This window comes from Trichophyton benhamiae (assembly GCF_000151125.1).
Source record: "Trichophyton benhamiae CBS 112371 chromosome Unknown contig01145.0, whole genome shotgun sequence".
Lineage (NCBI taxonomy): Eukaryota > Fungi > Ascomycota > Eurotiomycetes > Onygenales > Arthrodermataceae > Trichophyton > Trichophyton benhamiae.
In genome coordinates, this window is record NW_003315111.1 from 733,077 (window position 1) to 753,081 (window position 20,005).

The window sequence follows — 20,005 nt, forward strand, 5'->3', positions numbered from 1 at the left end:
GAAGATCATGATTAGTGGCCGCTTGAGAACTAAGTTAACTAGTTACATAACCTTTTGAATCTGACTGGAAGAATTATTCAGTTGAACCCATCTTTTAGGGCTTCATATGCAAGGCTTGTGCCACATAACCAGCTATACCCCATAACGAATACTGGCGATAGTTTTCATACAGCTCTCATTCTCCTTGAGAAGCAAAGATAGTCGACGAGTTTAACACTCAACAATTGATAGTGAGGGCAAGATACAGTTATGCAACACCTGAGCGCAACAGGAAGACGGCTGGCACAGCTAACTAATACTCCGTACTAGCTATTTAGCCATAACTAACTACAAGTTGCGTAAAATCTGACAAGAGGAAAAGGCTACTCCATAGGTCCATCTCTCTGATGGCCATATCTAAATCAATCTTGAGTCCTGCACCCCCACCCACAAGACTCAAGTTGGGGATCAGATACCAGGCTAGTCAGAGAAGCTGGCCTAGATGTTAGACGACATTAAGCTCCTCCGTAGAGATAGATAGTCAGTGGAAGTGGAGGTGAAGAGGAGAATATCCCATCTGGCACTGGTAGAAATGTATGCAACTAAGATGCAAGAGCCTGAACCAACCTAATAACTACAAGCTAAGATCTACCGATCTACCGAGTGCTCTGCATTGCTTGTTTCCATCAGATAGAAACAGCTGATGTGGCTGAAGGTAAGGTAGAAGTTGGCTTTTTGGAACACTCATGAAGGAAATAATATTTAGAGAAGCGTAGAGAAGGGGTTCAGCGGGCAATACTCAGTACATTTCACACTATAACCATTTTTGCTATGCCAACCATCTTTGTTCAATTTTTGACATAGCCACTCACTCTGATGATATTCGCTATAATGGGCCCGCTGGAATGGTTAGCATTTGCGATTCTGACCGTACGGCGACCCCCTGTTTGTTGAAATGTCGTTTAGTCAACGTACCACAAGAAGATAGCTAATATTAGGGGAAACGCTGCAGTGGTTAGGTTATCATGTATCACTGGCTTTTTATAACATCTTCCTTCACCCTTTACGCAACTACCCAGGTCCAATTCTCGATGCGGCCAGCCAGCTCATATACTCATATCATATGGTCAAAGGCGACAGCTCTAAATACATAGCATCGCTTCACGAACGTTACGGCGATGTCGTTCGGGTTGGACCTAGAGGGTTGTCGTATATTAGCCCTTCAGCAAACCGAACCATATTTGCGGAAAATCAAACGAGGACACGGTCTATGAAAAGAATCCAGTCATATGGCTTCTAGGATCCACCGAGCCGGTAACTAACCTTTTTTTTGCACGCTTGCACGAAAATGTCCGGTACCGCAAGCTTATAACGCCTGCCTTCTCTGAAAATGCAATTCGCGAGCAAGAGCCAGTTCTCCAGAATTTCGTTGATGGACTGATCAAAGGCCTTAGTAACCGCTCAGGGAAAGCTCACTTCCCAGATTCTGAGGGCATTGTGAATATAGCTGCGTGGTATAATTTTGCAGTTTTCGATATTCTGACACGGCTCTGTTTTGGTGAGGAGCAAGGTTGCCTTATACGTGGGGATTATGATCCCTGGCTTCAAGCACTGTATGAAGGGCTTCTAATGTCACACTTTGTGCAAGCCGCACATCGGCTAAGACCGTACCATATCATACTGGAACGATGCATCCCTTCAAGTCTCACTAAAGCTCATAACCCGCAGTCAGCAGAATATTACCCCCGAAAACTGAAAGAAAGTCGGGACAAGCAGGGAAATGTTAAGCCGGTTACCACTCATCCAGAATTCGCATCATTCTTCCAAGAAGGATTATCAAATGAGGAACTGGAGGATAACGTTAATGTTCTTGTTGCTGCAGGAGCTGACAGCACCATCACCACACTCTCATCTCTAACTTATTATCTCACTCATAACTCAGAGTGTTATGAGAGGTTAAAGAGCGAAATTAAGAACGCCTTTCAAGCTGAAGATGATATAACGCTTGCAGCTACGAGGCGCTTACACTACCTTGGAGCTGTCATCAAAGAAACCATGCGTATACACCCACCGGTTCCCGTGGGACTTCACCGTGTAACTCCGAAAAAGGGAGCAGTCATCGATGGGCGGCCAGTCCCTGGTGGGGTACGTGCAGTTAATTTCCTTTGTTACTCCGTACCTGACATTGAGACTTTATAGACGTGGGTATCGGTAGCCAACCTGGCCGCCAGCCGTTCACCCAAGTATTGGCGTGACCCCGAAAAATTCATCCCAGAACGATGGCTCGAGGAAGATCCGATATTTTCCAGCGATAACCGCCAGGCCTATACTCCGTTCTCCATCGGACTTCGCAGCTGTATCGGAATGACGTATGAAACCTAGCTCTTCCTTCCAAGTATAAATACTAATCATGTTCATCAAAAAGGTTCTCAAATGCTATTCTGCGTCTTGTTACAGCCTGGTTGCTCTGGAACTTCAATCTTGAGGCACAACCTGACAACATTGACCCCCACAACCTTCCAGAGTATGCAGTCTGGGAGGCAAAGCCACTGCAGGTGAAGGTTTCCCTAGCTAGCGTCCCCCAAAAGTAGTCAACTGTGTTGTGGTCTACACCAATCAACACAGTAGTGCGATTCTTTTTGATCATGGGAATGTAGAGGGCATAGCTGGCTAATTTTAAAACTGGTCACTTGCCAAAGACGTTGTTTTTCTCTAGGTTAAAGAATAGAAGCTATTTGTTTGTTTGCGGGAACTGCAGTTAACGTACTTTGCATATACTTAAATCCCATAACATTGTTGTACAGAATGCTGAGAATAGATGGATATCACTTGATATTTCCACACTCTATTCACAAGGCAGAGGTACAGTGTGACCATCCTTGATTAGAAGTGTTCTTTAACCTCCCAAACTATGGAAACAGGTTAGTAATCCTAAATTGGGAAAGAGAAGCCATGTGTTTATCGGTACGTCGGTTGGTAAACAGTAGTAGATAGTCAGAGCTAGTATAGCAACAAGCCCTATAAAATGGCTCCCTTGTAGTACAGAAGGACAATACTCCCATGGATCAGGATAACAAAGTAATTATTAATAAATCCTTTCATAAGGCGTTCAGATGCAAAAACCAGAAGTTGAAGTCCAAAAATAATGCAACCAATAATCTCGCGTCTCAAACTAATCACGTGATATGACCAGGGGACCTTCAGGTTACGGTTACCAGTAATAAGCTTCTGATTAGTAAGCCTACTAATATTTTTGACTTGTCCGCTTTGAGCGTCGACTTGGATCTCACAATCTACGCCATCTCCGCTTTGAACGCAGAAAAGCAACATAATGGAGACAGATAACCTCCCTCTCTCCCCTCCACCAGAGCCCAAATCATCGAACTCAGACACGAATCAAACCGTCAGCCTGGACTCGCCTCTTCGAACTACCCCCATCCATACGCTACTACCTGATGTCCGGGTTCCTTCTGATCCCTTACCAAGCCACCGATACCACCCTGTTACATGTGCACCACTGGATGTAGTTGAATTCCAGGCTGAGTTACAACAGCTAAGAAAGCAATATACGACCTCCATTGCGGCGCGTAAAGCGCAGGAAGAGGCGGCTAAGGAGGTGAAGAAACGGATCGAAGAATCGAAGGAGAAAACAGAGCAAATCCAAAAGACCATGCAGAGAAAAACTGAGGAGCGTGAAATGGAAAGGAAAGTATTTTTGAAGATAAAGAAGGAAAAGGAGGAGAAGATGCAGGGTGCATGATTCATTGGAGATGATGGTGTGCTTTGATCGACCACGAGTCATAGCTTTCTCCAGCGAAAGCCCATCCGATACTCTGTACCTTCTATCATAAAGAAGTTCAGCCGAGGAATGTGGTATCGTCTAAGAGCTCCTCGAATAGGCTCACATTACCTTTAAACCTCCGAATGCTGAGGCGAGTGTCGACCTGCCTTATATTGGAGGGGCCCTTGCCGCGACCATAACTATTATCTTTGGCAGCGCAACCCAAGATTGACCTGGTTTATGCGGCAATAGGTCCCCCATCAGACTCAACTGCCATGCTACTTTTGCCGCCGCGCTGCCTTCCCCGTTCACTCTGTCATTTTCTCGATTGGTCAGTTAAGGAAGTTGTCCTTGAATCGACAACCAGGGAGATCAACATATCCGGAGGCTTTTTGATTCCTGCATGAAGCCTATATATATTGTCTGTCTCTTGGAAGGCCGAGATGACTACACTCAATGATGCTCCTTTGTGAGATACAAATCGGAGAAGCGAAAAGAAATATATCTCTCTGAGCAGTATCACTTGCCGCAAGCTGCTAGATTACATAAACTCCCAGCTATTCTACATTTAAAACATGTACTTTCACTTCCCGTTCTAAGAGACATTTAAAATGCCAGAAACCCAGGCTTATGGTGCAAATGATAACTAACTTATGGGAGAAACCAGGAAACCAGGCGTAGTAGCAATCAAGCAGGCTGAGCAGTGATAGTTGTAATCGAAAAAACAAAAGAGCGAAGATGGACGTGCACTGTTTCAGGTCAATTGACAAGCTCCGATCACCAAAGAGACCGTGCACTGACAACGACGACGACATCTTGATGAAGAAACAGGATGCAAGCCAAAATAAACAAATATGATAAAAAGCAATCCCTTCACGCGTGTGTCTCGCGCCTACTTCGCGCTATCCATGGCTGGAGCCGAACAACAGTGCAGAGTATGCACTCCTATGTTTCAAGTTGATGCCCCCTGTCAATGACTCATCGTCGTTCGTTCTAGATGCCAGCGAAAGCAGGACTCGAGCCATAGACATCCTCATTGAAGCAGGAAGATCCGTCGCGATAGTTATCGGGAGCATCCATTGTGTGCAGATCACAAGTCTTTCCTTGGCTGGCGGGGGGCATCAACTTTTTGTTTCAGAGTTCATGATGTCTGTCTTGAAACCGAGCACGGCCTCTGGGGATTTTTCAATAGCCGACGAATCAGATATTGGAAGAAGGATCCCAAAGGGCGGGACAGGGCTTAAGCATGAAACGATTCCGAGTGCCTAGAAAGCCTACTTATGCTCCAAGTTTCAGAGTTCCACGTCAACAGGCTATTTGTGGTAAAAGACCTCGATTGCTTTTACTTCACTCTCCAAAGGATATACCGGACTTCTATCAACAGACCAAGGCTACGGGTTAGGCTTGATTTGTTCTCGTACCGCAAAAAATAGTGTACGATTCGCAACACTCGCTTTATCTACTTTGGTCAATGGAAATAGAAGCCAGCATACGTAATTTCTGCCACATGACCGTGGCTAGCCAGCAGCCCACAGCCAGTATTCCACATCATGCAAGCACTTGACGAAACGGCCTAGAGGGTTAAGGGCCCTATGCAGCGGCTAAGCGTTGGGCTGCCTGCGCTGGCCAACCCTTCGTCGACGAGTTTGGCTCACTGCCCCGCCAACGGTCGATGACGTTTTCTGACGAATTCTTCACGGCCCAAGCCGCCCAAAGCAAAGTCTGAAGGAGTCACTAGCACGGTCTCTCTGCCTGAAACTCTTCAAGTCGGTGATCGTGGCACCAAAAAAACAGTCGGTGAAGATAGAGAAACGCAGCGTCTTCTCGTCTTTTGCTCCGCTGACGTTTGGCATCTCAAAAATACATATAACTTACGAACGTGACCAAAATTACCAAAATTACCGTGTCTTGGCACTCCAGCACAGCCACATGCTGACACACAGCGCATTTTAAAATACAGACATCCAACGAGTTAGCGTACATGCACCTTTCGTGGCGCGGTCGAGGGTGTCATTGGCAGCGTCAAAAGATGCATTGCAACCGCGGACGGCACAGCCGGACAAGTCCGTCGCATCGATCAGCAGCAGCCCATATATATCGTCGTCCTTAAGGCGGTCGTTAGCAAGGGAGATACTACGCTACGACTGGAGCGGTCGATATCACATGCCCTCATGACGTCAGGAAGGGAAGAAATTTCAGAGACAAGCACACTCATCTCAGCTGAGAGTGGGAGGCGCTTGAAGTCGCTAACCTGGGACATACATACGATAGTGCAGAAGTCAAGCAGGCGGGTATCCGGTAAAGCCAGATAGAGGGTATCGGGGCAAAGGCGGGTGTTATCGCGCACGCGCAAACAGCCGAGCTCAGTGCATCGCGTAATGGTTATTCCTTCTGCCTTTGACGCTGGACTGGTTCCATTATTGTTTGCTTGCCACCTGCACACACGGTTTGGGCCCTTACTGAGTGCGTATGCAGTACCTCGCGAAGATCAAAAGGCTTTTTCGGCTAACCGGGTCCCTACGTATACGTAAACATTATATATTAAATAGTTTAAAGCACGGACACTTCAGATCTTCAGAGCAACAACTTCATTCCCAAAGCGGAAGTCGAGGCAAGGAGTGATGTAATGCCATTTGTCAAGGCTTTTTTTTTTTCATGGACAATATGGGGATGGAAGTGGACGGTGGCCGGTCACAAGGCGTTTTTTCCCATCTTCATCTCCAAAGCCCACAGTTGATGCAGGCCGCTGGAAAATCAATTGTGCAACAGTTAATGCATTACATCTAAGTGGCCATTTAGTGAAAAGAGGCCAGATATGTGTATATATGGGTGGTAAATATAGACTGATATGCTTGGTCACATGGAAATGGTCGTCAGGGAGTAAGCGTAAGTAACTAATAGTTGGATAAACATAGAGTGTTTTAGAAGTTGGTAGATGTGACCAGTAAGAACCTCAAGATGTCGAGATCAAATTGTCCGAGAACGACAGCCATAAAACTCCCTACAGCACGCATTCCCACACGTTTCTTGAATCACTAACACTACTTATGCAGAGAGAGAAAGGATTCCTTTTTAGAATTTTGGTTTTCCAGAAAGTCTCGAATGACCGATCAATCAAAGTGTCTACCCAATCAGCTATCAGAACAGGGATGTCAACGTTGTCGGACACTTTGGTGTCTCGTTACTCTAGCGAATCCCACCGCTGAAGCGGCCCAAGACAGAGACAGATACCCTCCATCAGCTGGGTATGGACAAGAGTAAAAAAGGAATTCGCTTTCTTCTTTTGTAGTTGATGGAGTAAAATGTCTCCATATCGGCTCGTGGGAATGGCGAGAGAATCCGGTGGGTCGGTTATCGTTCTTCTTACTGCTGCTGGTTCCTCCCATGCTGAGAAGGAGAGTTGGAGTTGCAGAGGTTATATTGCTTGTGTAGTTATCTCAAGTATGCATGTTGATTAGTAGTAGAAGGCGAGTGTGTGCGGGATGATTATCCCCCTTTTCCCTGTCTGGGCTCACTTCCAGTCCGCACTCCACACACACAGAGGTGTTGAAAGATCCGCGGTGATGGATGGATAATCGCTTCCAGACCCTTTGGCCTTTTTCCCGCAATGCCTGGAGACTTCAATGGGGTTGGCTTGTCACCCCCGTCAAGAGGAGCCGGTGGGCTTGTTTCAAAGCTCTGAGCGCATAAAGAGTTTAAAAAAAAAAAAAAAAATATCGAAAGGTCGAGAGGGAGGCCGATAGATAGTGCAGCGCCTAGCATAGGCCCCCTCGAGATTCATCTCAAATATGGCTGTCATGTCAGAGAACCATGGCGTTCCTCCGGGGTATCAGAAGTCTCAGGGGAAACAGGTCTGGGGAATCTAGTTGGCCACTCGACCCGGCGTCAATGTGAATGGGTAGGTGTAGAATAGGCCAGAGCGTGACCACGGACTGTGCCGCCTATCCTGTCCGTTTCCACCAACGGTCAAGCTGGATATATGGAGACCGTAGCAAAGTAGATCAAGCAGAGAAAAGGAGGTTCCTTCTCCCGAGTACTCCGTAGAGAATGCGGGTAGAAAGGAGGACGGTGCATCGGGACAACTAATTTGCCACTGCTGACGGTCCCCGTATACGCAGGAGACGCAGGAGAGAAACCAGAGCTGTGTCCAGCTGCACCACAGCGAAGAATGAATGCAAAAAAAGAAAGAAAGAAAGCTGTCCTTAACCGGCTAAGAGGCGCCTGTGCACATCTCGCACCCGGGCTGACCTGTGGCTCACCTTGTCATCTTGCCATCTGCGTAGAAATGGGCACTCGATGGGGTCCTGCTTGCCATCGTCTGTCAGTATCAGGCTTCTTCCTCCGAAGAGCCCATCGCGATGATGCAACGACGAGGAGCAAAAGAAAAAGCCATGCATGTCGTTTTTCGTTGGTGTTATTCTTAGTAAGGATGGTATGGTATGGTAACGGCGGAACCGTGACGGACATCCCGGTACCGCACCGTACCATGGATACGCCGACGCCAGGGCCTTCTTCACGCTGTAGCGTGCGTTCGGAGACGGCGCGTAACTTGGGCATGGGGTCCCTGTGACCTGTAATGCCAGTACCGTACGTATAAACGACAGTACCTTACAGCATGTTTTTTTCCCTTCTGTGTTTCCATACAGCCAGCGCCACAGAGAAAACTTGCAAAAGTCGACAAATCTTTTCCTGCATCTTTCCGGTCCTCTTTTTTTTTTTTTTTTTTTTGCATGACGGCAAGGAGAGGAAGAGACGGAGTAGCGAGAGAGAGAGAGAGAGAGAGCAGAGTGGACAGACACAGAGAGTTAGGAAAAAAAAAAAAAAAAAAGTGCAGAGTGAGGTGCTGTGCTCGACAGGCAAAAAATGACGGGCGCTGGTAGAACCTAAACGTACATATGCAGGAGGAAGCTTTTGCAACTCAGCTCGTATCTACGAGATACAAGCATCCATACGCAGAGCATCCAAGGTTTTGCCTTTCTTACTCTTCCTGACCGGGCCTGGCCTTGTTCGTTCGCGGCGGGTTGTGGGTGGACGTTCGTCTATCTTATACATATACACTCTTGCTGCCCGCCGTCCCCTCAGCCTTCTTCCCCCTTCCCCTTCCGCTTCTTTTATATCTACTTCCGCCCGTACAGAAGAAGAGGTGCCAACGTCCTTTGCTCTCCCTCCCACGTCGACCTCCTTCTGACCCTTTTCTTCTTCTTCCAAATATATTTAACGTCTTTATCTTCTATATTTTTTATTATATATTTTATTCTTTCTTTTTTTTGCCTTTCTTTCTTTTTTCTTTTTTTTTTTTGCCCTCGACCTGCTGCTGCTATACACTGAACCATCATATATAAAAACCTAGATCCAGCAACGGAGTATATATGCAAAGGAAAGGGAAACGGCTTTAATGCGATCTAGATAATCCAAAGATGCCGCCGACCAGCCTTCTACCAGCCTCTGCTGCTGCCTTTGCCCCCAGGGCGTCGCCTACCGTGGTGCTATCAAGAGTGGAACAGTGGATGACCGTCACCCTAAAGCGAGTGAACAAAGTGAAGAGACCGCTGAATAACGTCGGGCAGCATACCAGATGCCTAACAGAGATCCTCTCCCACCAGAATGCCATCTGGAATTTATGTTCGATCATGTTGCCCAAGGCTCCCGAGTCCAAGTTACCCAAGGATGAGAACCCGCTCGTGGATGCCCTCTTCAACTACCAGCTCGCTCACATGGAGGCCTACGTCGTGCATGTCGATATGGTCTCGCAGAACGAAGTCGCATTCAAGCTAACTCCAGAGACTATCGAGACCCTCATCGACCATCACAAGGAAATCTACTCTGTCGACACTGCAAGCAAGACATGGGACTGGCCCGAGAAGGAGATCCAGCTCAAGAAGCTTCAGGAGGAATTCGTCCAGGCCGTCAACCGGTTTGTATACCGGACAAGCGCCTCTGCACTAGAAGGCATGGAGGAAGAAGGCGCCGGAGAGCTGCTCTGTGGCCTGGCAGACGAAGCCAAAGCTGCCATCATGGGACTCTTCGTGCCTCTGCTCCCTCCTCCGCCACGAATTGTCGATGTGGTGCGTTCTACGCCATTAGTTCCTTCTTCCACTGGCCCTGATGATTGGTGGCATCATAGCCCGACCCAGCAATCGCCTTCCCCGGTTGACTCCTGGGATGTTCTGCCTTCCAGCCCAAGCACGACGACAAGTGACTCGCATCCGAACATGTGGCCCAACATCGGCTACAATGACATGTCTCTGTCCTCGCCTCCAGCCTCACACTGCCAGCCCTTCTCGGCAGCCGCCTTCACCACGTCAGAGTTCTACGAGTGCCCGACCACCTTAGCCTCCGCTGTACCTTACCTCCTGCCCGACATGCTGGTGCAACATCAGTGTGGTACTGCTGCCGGCATGGACGGTTTCGTCTGGGCTGATAGATACCCTGAATTTGCCCTTCAGTACGGAACAGCCATGTAAAGAAGGGCTACCATATCCAACAAGTAAGAACAGCACGGTACCGGCGGTGACAGTTCAAACTACAAACATACCTATTCCTACGGTCTCAACAGGAACCCAGCACCATAAGCATCAACCGCATGACTGACGGCGTTCTCCAATCCTCATTAAGCGGCAGTGGCATTCATCTGGCATTATTTCATTCTCCATTTTCCCTCATGTCTGGTTTTATTATATGATGCGTTCTTTAGCAAGCGTTTGATTTTTGTGTTTGATTTGTTTTCACGTTCATGTTTTCTGTTGTTTTTTTTGCATGAAGAACCGGCGGGTCGGCTACCTCATTTTTGTTCATGACGTCCCAGGGAGGATTGTTTTTCTTTTGTTCATGTCTCGCATACGATATCATCAAGACTGATATGCCTCGCGGCTGGAAATGTTTTCATTTATTACCCCTTTTTTGTCGTGGATGCGGAAAAGTGGTGGTCTCTCCTGGACTGGTATATATACCCCAAGCGCTCACTATAGGCAGTATTGGCGGCTAGACCGACCACGAAGCCTGCGTCCGGGTATCAACCTTCCAGTGGAGCCAACCATCCATCTTTCCGTGTCGTTGTCTGGAACTCATTTCGGTACAGGTTGCCGAACAGGCGATCCATTCAGTTGGATTGGTGAGGACGAGGACACACGGCGCCCCATTGACATGGGAGTTTTTCTCATCTGGTATGGGAAATTCGTTACCCCGTCGTTTTTCCAGGCTCCGGCCCCTTTCCAGGACAGGTCGGGATGCTGCTTGCTCTTGGACGGAAGACTGGTACATGTCCACCACTGCTGGGCCCTCGTCCGCCTCATCCTCGTGGCTAACGAGTGCGCGTCGGGAGCTCTGAGTGTCCGCTGCGAACGATCTGCGATTGTTTCCCACCGTCGACCCTTTGCTCCCTTCACTAGCAGTGTGTTTGTTGACTCTGCCATGCTCTCTCTTCATCAGCTTCTGCATCTCTGGCTTTCCAGAAACGCCGGGGCCATCTCACTAGGCTCATCCCCTTTGCTCCAGGCTGGCTGTTCACTTCTTGTTCATTTCGGTCATGTTACTTTTTTCCCTGGAGCGGCCTGTGTTTCTTGTATGCTCTCCATTGACTGGAACTGCAGCAAGAGCCAGGAATCGGATGCTGGTTTTGAATTTTTGTGCTCTCTGCTCTTTCATTTTTCATCGGAGCTGTGCTTCGTCTACTACTTGCGTCTGTCTTCCATTCGCTTGTCGTCAAATTCGCTACTATACTTTCAAAAATACGTAAAAAATAAAACAAAAAAAAAAAAAATCAAATTCAACTTTTTTTGGATCGTCCAAACTGGTGTCCGCGCTTGTAATTCGTATTGACTCGTCTAAAAAATTTGGGTTCGAACTTGTAGACAACATGTGTTATATACCCGGCACTGAGCACGAGAACGGCTTGTCTGGTATTATGCCTCCTGGACACCGTAAGCGCTGAAAATAGGGATAATCCTGACCAAGCAAGTTAACTCTAAACTTGGCTTTTAAGGGCGTTTTAATCCCCAAAATGTGCTCAAACTGAGCGAAGCAGGCCAGATACCGTGGCAAAGAGTCAATATCTTATCTCGTATCCCTTGTCATGTTCACAGCTGGTGAAAGTCAATATAAGCGTATGCTTCGTGGGCAAATGTCTAGCTTCACCGCTTCACATGTATTCCCTCACGTAGGTTCAACGGGATCCGTTGCGGCATGTATCAGCATTTTTGACTCCTCGAGCCCACGGGGCAACGATTTATCGCCAACATCAACCCTCTCCTTTGATCCGTATCACATCCTCGCGTGACGAAAAGTTCAAAAAGGTAGTTATAGGTGATTATTCACTTGTCTACCACCATCATGACCATGTTAGCTTCTTGACTTTTCAACGGGTAACACCAAGTAGAGACCGGATGGCAACTCACATCGGGCGGATTTCCTGCTCCTCGGACTATCTTTTCAACCATCGAGGCTCGTACTTTTTCCTTTGATTCGCCCATGCCGATGGACATGTATTGGAGAAGCGGTGGATGTCCAATGTAAGATGCGTAGCTGTCACGGATGATATTGGATGTCCATTCGTACTTGGTTGTATCAGCGTGTCCTGTGCCAATGTAGCGGGCCTGAAGTGCCTCGAGATTTTGAAGGGTACGCAGCTTATCGGCCATGGTGAAAAGCGAAGGCAGAAATAGCGGGTTGGCGTGGTATGGTTGGGAGAATTTTGTTGATGTGGAGAGTTGAAGAGATATGTCACTGAGGTTGAAGATCGGGTTAGGTTGGCCTGCGCAGAGGCCCGGGCGCAAAGGGGTCACGTGAAAATCGTGGTCCTGCTGCTAATCTATGGATCTATATCAAGCAGACTGGTAATATGAACAGCAACTGGGTTTAAAATTAGGCTGCAAGCGTATGTGTTATAAAGAGGGTGTAAGTAACAAATAGTACATGAATCTATTCTTCGAGAGTCATTGGGTAGTTCCACCGTCCACTCCATCTGCACTTTATGATAGTTCCCGTATACGTCCAATCTGATATATAGTCTTTAGTTTTCCTGTCACTGACATTTCGTCTTCTCAACAGCACTGGTTTCTTGTCTTCCCCTGTAGACATAACGAACAACGGAGCAAGAGGCTGATGAGGTGACAAGGCGGATTCGATGGTAGGCGCATATTTCCATGCCTGGAACGTTGGTGGTACGACTTTATCTCTCCAAGCCTGGAATACCTCATCTACTGATGCTTGTTGGGCTTTTATGAATATTTCTCGGTGCCGCTTACTCACGTCATCAAACAATCGTGAGTCACCATATGCTGTCCATGAATCCCCATTCTGATTGCTGACTTTCAAGCCGATGCAGCTATCTTCGTCGTGCATAAGCTGGAAGTAATTAGCACGTGTATGGCTAGAGTTAACAATTGTCTGCGTCTACCTACCTTAGAACAAGCATCTGCAGAGTTCAAAGTACTGCCATGAAGCTGACGACGGGGAACACGTAGATGACCGGAAGAAAAATGGTCGTGTAGGAAATGGTCTGCAAAGGCATTCATAGCATATGCCACAGCCAGGTCACTGTCCGTACGCAAAGCATATTGGATAGCAGCATTGTGACCAGTATTATACGCTGTCTCTGAATCTGTACCAAAATGGTCAAAGTTGATCAGAGCAAGACCTAAGAAGGATGGTATCCCACTGGGTCGGAATAGAGTTGCGAATCCAAGGCTTTTCCCTAGATTGACTTTCAGTCGATTATGGACTTCCGATGCCGGTTTTCCAGCCCGTATGGCCTTCTTGATTTCCTCCATTTCATTATGAAGTATATCAAGAAGTTTAGCGGCCTCTTCCGGAGCATATTTGGTATCATTTGCCAGTGTATCGAACGCTTTCAGAAACCTATGATGTCGCTCATTTTGGGTAACACCATCACTAATAGGTTGATCTGTCCCGTAAAGATCGCCAGCCAGCCCGAGTATTTCACCATACGTCAATGATAGGCCGTTGGGGAGTTTCAGTGGAAGGTTTCTTGCGGGTATTTCAGTATCAACTCCGACCTTCAGGTATACAGCGTTACCTTGCAGGCAATGCTCTGCAAAGATAAATTCTATACGGAGAAGGCTATTTAGTTTCCATGAGCGAGATAGACGTATCGGCTAACCTTACTTGTGGAAACTTCCTGGTCATCTCTGTAACCTAGTTTTCTTTCATGATTATACGATGGTTTTTTCCTCCGTTTTAGAACGGCCAACAAGTCTAGACACATTTGATTCTGCACGACACAGCAAGACCTTGACTGTTATGTGAGGATGAATCGAGGTTGACCAATGGAATACTCGAAGAATCACTTTTGCGAGTAAATCGTTTATCTAGCAGAAAGGAAACAAGCATGTATCCGACACTTTCGAAACGAAGCAGCCCTGTGAGAGTCAAAAATAGGCAAAACACAAGTCCTCCGGTTCGCCATAAATTTGGGAGTCCTGAGTAGCTATATATACTTCGGACTGAAGATGCAACCCATGCAGACTGGCGTCAAGCTTACCGTTTTGGGCCGATATTTGTAACACTCCCGTGATGCTTTAAGCATGACCAGCTGATCCCTTCAGTAACTGACCAGTTAGCCAGCCAACTAAATGGCTCGTTCCCCAGATGTACTCGCCGCTGCAAGAGCTGCTATTATCCACTCGTCTTAGTCGAAAGCCACACGCTGCTAGTTCTTGGAGGATGCTGGCTGCTCAACTCCACGATGTCCGCCTGGGGCCGCTTGGCCGAGATGATGAGATCCTGGCCCCCATGCTTGCGGCTGACCAGAGACCTATCGAAGAACATTTACTTCGTATCTTCCATTGAAATGGCAGATCTGATGCTACCACCAGACCAGAATCATGCTGCGATGGTTTAGAACCTGACCTCAATAATGAGAGCCTGCACCACCAGCCCTTTTTTTGGTTGGGCTTGGCGGTGGAACGGAATAATCACGTGATATAAAACTCTAACTAAGGCCTCACAAGCACTTTGATCTGGAACTGTAACTGTGAGAGTGAGGAAGTATTTAATGTAAAGAAAAATATGATAAGTATGGCATTGTGAATACCCCATAACTGGTTGAGTATATCGAGAAAATTAGGTATTCATGAGTCATAATCCATCACTCGAAAGCCGTGTTGCATCACTGGTCCATGCGCATTTCGAAGCACTTCCACAGCGCAGCAAACCGACTATCCATGGCAATGGCATGAGAGAATGGATTCCACTAAGTGGGATTGTCTTGGTAACTAGTACGTGACAAGCTGATGATTTCATTTGCTTGACAACCAACTTCTTCGTTAGTTATGCCACTAATGGTCTAACTGTGTACTAATCGATTGTCTAGATGAGAACACACCCGAGGAAGCTTTAACTTGCATTGCTGTTGCGTGAGTATGATTACATCTTTCCTTTATATATTGGAGATAGTATCTCCCTGTATATGTAAACTAATTGCCTAACAACTTCCCATAGAACGGGTGCAAAATGCCTATCTTCATCACAAATTGCGCAATGTAACGGGCTTGTCTTGCATGACAGTCATGCCGAAATACTTGCCCTTCGTGCCCTTAACCACTGGCTACTCGAGGAATGCAAATCTATGTTAACAGCCCTTGAAAAACCAAACCGCAAAACTAACAATTTACTGAATTGCTCTGGGTCTGGATTCCTACAATGGAATTTGGATGATAGCAATACCCAGACATCAATACCCTGCCCTCCTTTTCGAATAAAGGAAGATATTAAGATATGGATGTATTGTTCCTGTGCACCTTGCGGAGATGCTAGTATGGAATTATGCATGGCTGCACAGGAGGATGCTACACCTTGGGAACTTCCTGTTCCTGAATTAAGAAATACGGGAAACCCAGATGGCCAGCAGCAAGTGTTGCTAAACGGCAGAGCCCATTTTTCCATACTAGGTGCGGTGCGCCGAAAGCCTTCCCGCGCGGACGCAGAGTCGACCCTTAGCAAGTCATGTTCAGACAAACTGGCCTTGAAACAGGTGGCATCTATTCTCTCCTTCCCGACAAGCCTGCTACTTGCACCAACTCCAAATGCATACATATCCAATATCGTTCTGCCAGAGGAGGAACTGAGCCGTATAGCATGTGAAAGGTCATTTGGTAGTGGGGAGTCAGGTCGAATGAGGCCCTTAAACGGACGGATATGGGAAGTTGGGCAGAAAACCCCTGGAGAATATAAATTTCGCCCTTTTAAGATAACTCCACTACCAATGAAGGATTTTGAAAACATGTGGAAGTACGGAAAACCTACCTGCAAGTCATCGGAACAAAAAGTGAAAACTGGCAATGTATCTGCAGTTTGGACTGCGCCTCCGTCGAATTCAACACGGCCACCTTTCACAACCAAAGGGAATGATATCCCTACTTTCTCGGAGCCAGAATGGTACAAGGCGTACTTTAAAACGCCGCCAACAAGCCTCAATGAGTCTTTGATAAATGGAGTCAAACAGGGCTATCGACTGAATTCGCCTGGGTTTAAAAAGGCCAGTGCATTATCTAGAGCTAGGATGTGGGCTCTCCTGCGCGATATTTTCAAGCTTCTAAACGACTGCGGTTTCATGCCACAACAGCTCAATGATAACGAAGCCTCATCTTTATCTCAAATTGTCCTTTCGGCTCCCTCGTATGACTTTTTAAAGTCACAGACAGTCATGAGCCAGTACTTGGAAGCTCGGGCCCAGGTATTGAGGGATGTACGGCTTGTTCTCAAGAATTGGATACGGAACTGTGGGGATGACGCCTGGGATCTCACCGTCCTCGATACCCCGATCAAAGAAAAGCCTCAGAGCCGCAGGCTTCAAGAGGAAGCCAGACAATAGATCGTACACCAGGATCATGACCTCTTTCAAATTAAATAGTACTAAATTTATACTAGAATACATATTCGGCTTCTCCCACAACGCCGATGTTGAAAACAAGATGAACAATATTCAGAGGTGCAACGCGCCCCCAATGCTCCGACAAAAAAATTATGTCTCATTATGTGGGCATGTTTAGTAGATTCCTGGAATGATTCGGCTCTTAACCCTGGAAGTATATTTAGCCCAGTCTTCACCGTATTTTCTTTTGCATTTGTCTTCATCACGTCGCTCTCTATGGACGAGAAGGATTCCGAAGTAAACAACGTAGAAGTAGGTGATGGCCATTCCCCACCCGCGCGACTCTTCTGTCTGAACAGCACGCTTCTCTATCATACCTGTAATAGGGTTCAGAGATTCCACCATAGCAAATCCGGCCATGCCAGTCGGGAGGCAGTAAGTCCAAGCCATGATCCAGTCTCCGAGATAGTTAATATGGCGAGCCATACCCCACCATCCAGAAGTCATCAGTCTTGATCCACTGCGAGTCTCGATGTATTGGATATGTTTGATTCGTGGATCCTCCGGGTTTGTCCTGAATCTATTCTTCTGGTTATTGGCCCCACGGAAAATAGAGTATCCAACACCCTGCGCACCAAGTATCAATGCAACATTGATGGGGCTCAATTGAAGAGGGTACATAGCGAGGTATCTTGTCTGCAGAGAATAGATGAATGGAACCCATACCAAGTCGCCGAAAGACAGCATAAAACCGAATCCATCCAGAATGATGTCGATGGTTGTAAGAATAGCTGGTTCCATGTAGAGTGCATCAAACACATACCAGGCCTGGAAAGCGGTGATGAGAAGTATTGATGAAGTCACGTTGCCAGAATTTATTCTGTACTGGTGTGCAATGTTTGAAAGATTCATGATAACCCATCCAAGGAGTCCAGGGCGCATCTCACAAAATGCCTTTATATCAAGGGTCCTGGAGTTTTCACTAACAAATGGAATGGGGAGGATAATTCTTGGATTGAGCTCGCGCCCAATGAAATAATCGTATATGATGTTACCGCTTTGTCCTCCAGGAGCCAACTCGCGGTTCATAGGATTATGTTGCCCTGGAGCAGGGACCGTGAAACTCCTCAGGTAAACAAACACAGCTAGTGACACACAGATGATAAGGTTGGCTGTAACCACTTGAAGGTGGTTCTCCCAGAGGAAGGTCCATAGCCGGAATTCAGCGCCATATATCCAGGTTCCCACAGCGCAGCCTAGCAGCATCAGGAGGGCGGAAGAGAAAGCTAATAGGGCGCAAGTTAGCCAATGCGCCACGCAGAGAGAGTTGTTCCGGAGACCATACAATTGAATTTATACTTGTGACGGCTTCCACACGCGAGAACTACTCCTTCAGGCTCCCTTCCTGGGAGAAAGACTTGCAGAACCAAGCTAAGAAGATAGTATCCCAGAACGTAGAGTGTAGCTTCCGTGCTGTAAAAACCTCTAATTCCATTCTCGGGCCAACCAACCTCAGCCTTGAGTTTTTCGAGGGACAATGAAGACGGGCTTAGAAGGGACGGCGCAGGACATCCTGAGATATCATTGCAAAGGAACGGGAAGATATAGATAAGAACAGGTAAGCCGAGTACTAGAACTGTTGCACCGGGTCTGCAGCCAACCAAAAAGAAAGAAGTTAATAAGTGAGCTTATTTAAAATAAGATAAGACTGGTGTACATACGGGCCGCAGAACTCATATCCATGTTTTTCAGCAGGTTTTTGAGCCGCCTTTGAAGCAGAATTTGACCCATTCGCCTTCCCCATTGCCAATCAATTCCTCAGGCACTATAGGTGGGATATAAGAAAGGAAAATTCGAATATTGTGAAATAGAATAAAATATAGCCACCAAAAATGAAAAACTTTCAGTCGATCCTGTCCTTGATTCGTAAACAGAGGTCCTCAAATATATATTCCATACCCCTTAATGAGCGTCGTAATCATCAAAAGGGGGTTAACTGTTGGTTGTTGGTTGTTGGATGTTGGCGGTTGAAAGTCTGGCTAGAAAAGGAGTTTTTGGGGAAGTCAATCCAGAAAATAAATATCTTGATTATATAATCCATCTTGATAATGGAAGGGTCCCCAGATCGGAGCGGAGACGGGCGATGGCAAGCAGTTGTTACAGCAATTTCTTCATTATTCTACCCTTGAACGTCGAACGGTTCTAACTACTCACACTCATTTCTATCATCATATGCCCGGGGTTTGGTTGCGCTTTCACCCCGGTCTCCAGCTTCGAAAGACCACGTTTCCATTGAATCCAGGTGCCTAGAATCGCGGACTTCCAACCATAAACACGTTCTCTCGCGGCGTCGACATATCCTGAGCTATTGAGCTCTGTCGCGACGACCTGTCATGCATATCAATACGTTGAACTCGTTATTTCAAGTGCTCTTTCTGTCTTCTGTTGCCTGGGGTGCAGCGGAGGAGAAGCCGAAGGTGCCAGAGAAGCCATGCACCATCCACTCGCCTAATACGGGACTCTATTTCGATCTGAATGCGATTTCAGTACAGCTTGATAAGAAGGATGGAAAAAAGTCTCATGCGGACCATCAGAGGGATGAAAGTTGGCATGTGAAGGGACATGATTATGGAGCTAATTTTACGATAAATATCTGCGCTCCTGTGGTAGAAAATTTGACGGATGTCGTTGGAGTCGATGAGAAGAGATGGCAGAATATCAGCGCATACTACGAGATGGATGGGGAGACTTATTCCATCGGGTAAGCCGCCTGAGACTGAGCATGGGGTGTTTGATGCAAAAGCAGGCCTCATGCAATAAAATTGCAATGCTAACGTCCTGACAGGCAACAGTCATCTTCACTCTTATTCCGCGGACGCAAACTTGTATTGAACTATACTGATGGTTCACCGTGCCCTTCTCCATCCCGCGGAAATAAACTATTCAGACGCAAAATCGTAGACGGCGACGACGGCGATGATGAGGACAATGACAAGGACGGGGACAAAAAGGGTGATGATGATGAGAAGAAAAAGGGAGATGACAAAAAGAAAGACCCTGAAGACAAGGTCGAAAGGAGGAAGTCGACTCTCATGTCCTTCCTCTGCGACCGAGACCTCGTTACGCCGGCCGCTACCTTCTCATTCGTCGGTAGCCCCGATTCGTGCTCCTATTTCTTCGAGGTCAGAACCGCAGCTGCCTGTGGAGGCGTTGCCGCAAGTACAGACGGCGGCGTTGGTCCCGCTGGTATTTTCGGAATCATGTAGGTCATTCCGGGTTACGATCCCAACTGAATGGGTCAGAGCGTGAGTAACTGATGACAATGCTCCCTTTGCTCTTTTAGTGCTGGTATAGCTATAGCTGCCTACCTTATTGGTGGATGCGCCTATCAACGAACTGTCATGCACCAGCGAGGG

General features: G+C 47.0%; 8 protein-coding genes across 8 annotated transcripts; 5 read left to right on the forward strand and 3 right to left on the reverse strand.

Moving 5' to 3' along the window:
* Window positions 1-1,004: 1,004 nt before the first annotated feature.
* Window positions 1,005-2,570, forward strand: ARB_05642 (uncharacterized protein; the record flags this gene model as incomplete). Its single annotated transcript, XM_003016198.1, has 4 exons — window positions 1,005-1,058; window positions 1,198-2,124; window positions 2,179-2,348; window positions 2,405-2,570. The coding sequence occupies 4 exons, from the start codon at window positions 1,005-1,007 to the stop codon at window positions 2,568-2,570; spliced, it is 1,317 nt and encodes a 438-aa protein (XP_003016244.1).
* A 740-nt stretch (window positions 2,571-3,310) lies between these two features.
* Window positions 3,311-3,739, forward strand: ARB_05643 (uncharacterized protein; the record flags this gene model as incomplete). Its single annotated transcript, XM_003016199.1, has 1 exon — window positions 3,311-3,739. The coding sequence occupies one exon, from the start codon at window positions 3,311-3,313 to the stop codon at window positions 3,737-3,739; it is 429 nt and encodes a 142-aa protein (XP_003016245.1).
* Window positions 3,740-9,177: 5,438 nt separating this feature from the next.
* ARB_05644 (uncharacterized protein) lies at window positions 9,178-10,224 on the forward strand (the record flags this gene model as incomplete). The annotated part of the gene is made up of 1 exon (XM_003016200.1): window positions 9,178-10,224. One exon carries the CDS (start codon window positions 9,178-9,180, stop codon window positions 10,222-10,224), a length of 1,047 nt encoding a protein of 348 aa, XP_003016246.1.
* Window positions 10,225-12,069: 1,845 nt separating this feature from the next.
* On the reverse strand, window positions 12,070-12,396 carry ARB_05645 (splicing factor 3B; the record flags this gene model as incomplete). The annotated part of the gene is made up of 1 exon (XM_003016201.1): window positions 12,070-12,396. One exon carries the CDS (start codon window positions 12,394-12,396, stop codon window positions 12,070-12,072), a length of 327 nt encoding a protein of 108 aa, XP_003016247.1.
* A 280-nt stretch (window positions 12,397-12,676) lies between these two features.
* On the reverse strand, window positions 12,677-13,982 carry ARB_05646 (uncharacterized protein; the record flags this gene model as incomplete). The annotated part of the gene is made up of 3 exons (XM_003016202.1): window positions 12,677-13,102; window positions 13,159-13,823; window positions 13,883-13,982. 3 exons carry the CDS (start codon window positions 13,980-13,982, stop codon window positions 12,677-12,679), a joined length of 1,191 nt encoding a protein of 396 aa, XP_003016248.1.
* An 867-nt stretch (window positions 13,983-14,849) lies between these two features.
* ARB_05647 (tRNA-specific adenosine deaminase, putative) lies at window positions 14,850-16,589 on the forward strand (the record flags this gene model as incomplete). Its single annotated transcript, XM_003016203.1, has 3 exons — window positions 14,850-14,994; window positions 15,090-15,132; window positions 15,284-16,589. The coding sequence occupies 3 exons, from the start codon at window positions 14,850-14,852 to the stop codon at window positions 16,587-16,589; spliced, it is 1,494 nt and encodes a 497-aa protein (XP_003016249.1).
* Window positions 16,590-16,763: 174 nt separating this feature from the next.
* On the reverse strand, window positions 16,764-17,855 carry ARB_05648 (uncharacterized protein; the record flags this gene model as incomplete). Its single annotated transcript, XM_003016204.1, has 1 exon — window positions 16,764-17,855. The coding sequence occupies one exon, from the start codon at window positions 17,853-17,855 to the stop codon at window positions 16,764-16,766; it is 1,092 nt and encodes a 363-aa protein (XP_003016250.1).
* A 1,127-nt stretch (window positions 17,856-18,982) lies between these two features.
* On the forward strand, window positions 18,983-19,855 carry ARB_05649 (vacuolar sorting receptor (Mrl1), putative; the record flags this gene model as incomplete). Its single annotated transcript, XM_003016205.1, has 2 exons — window positions 18,983-19,350; window positions 19,537-19,855. The coding sequence occupies 2 exons, from the start codon at window positions 18,983-18,985 to the stop codon at window positions 19,853-19,855; spliced, it is 687 nt and encodes a 228-aa protein (XP_003016251.1).
* Between the last annotated feature and the right edge of the window lie 150 nt (window positions 19,856-20,005).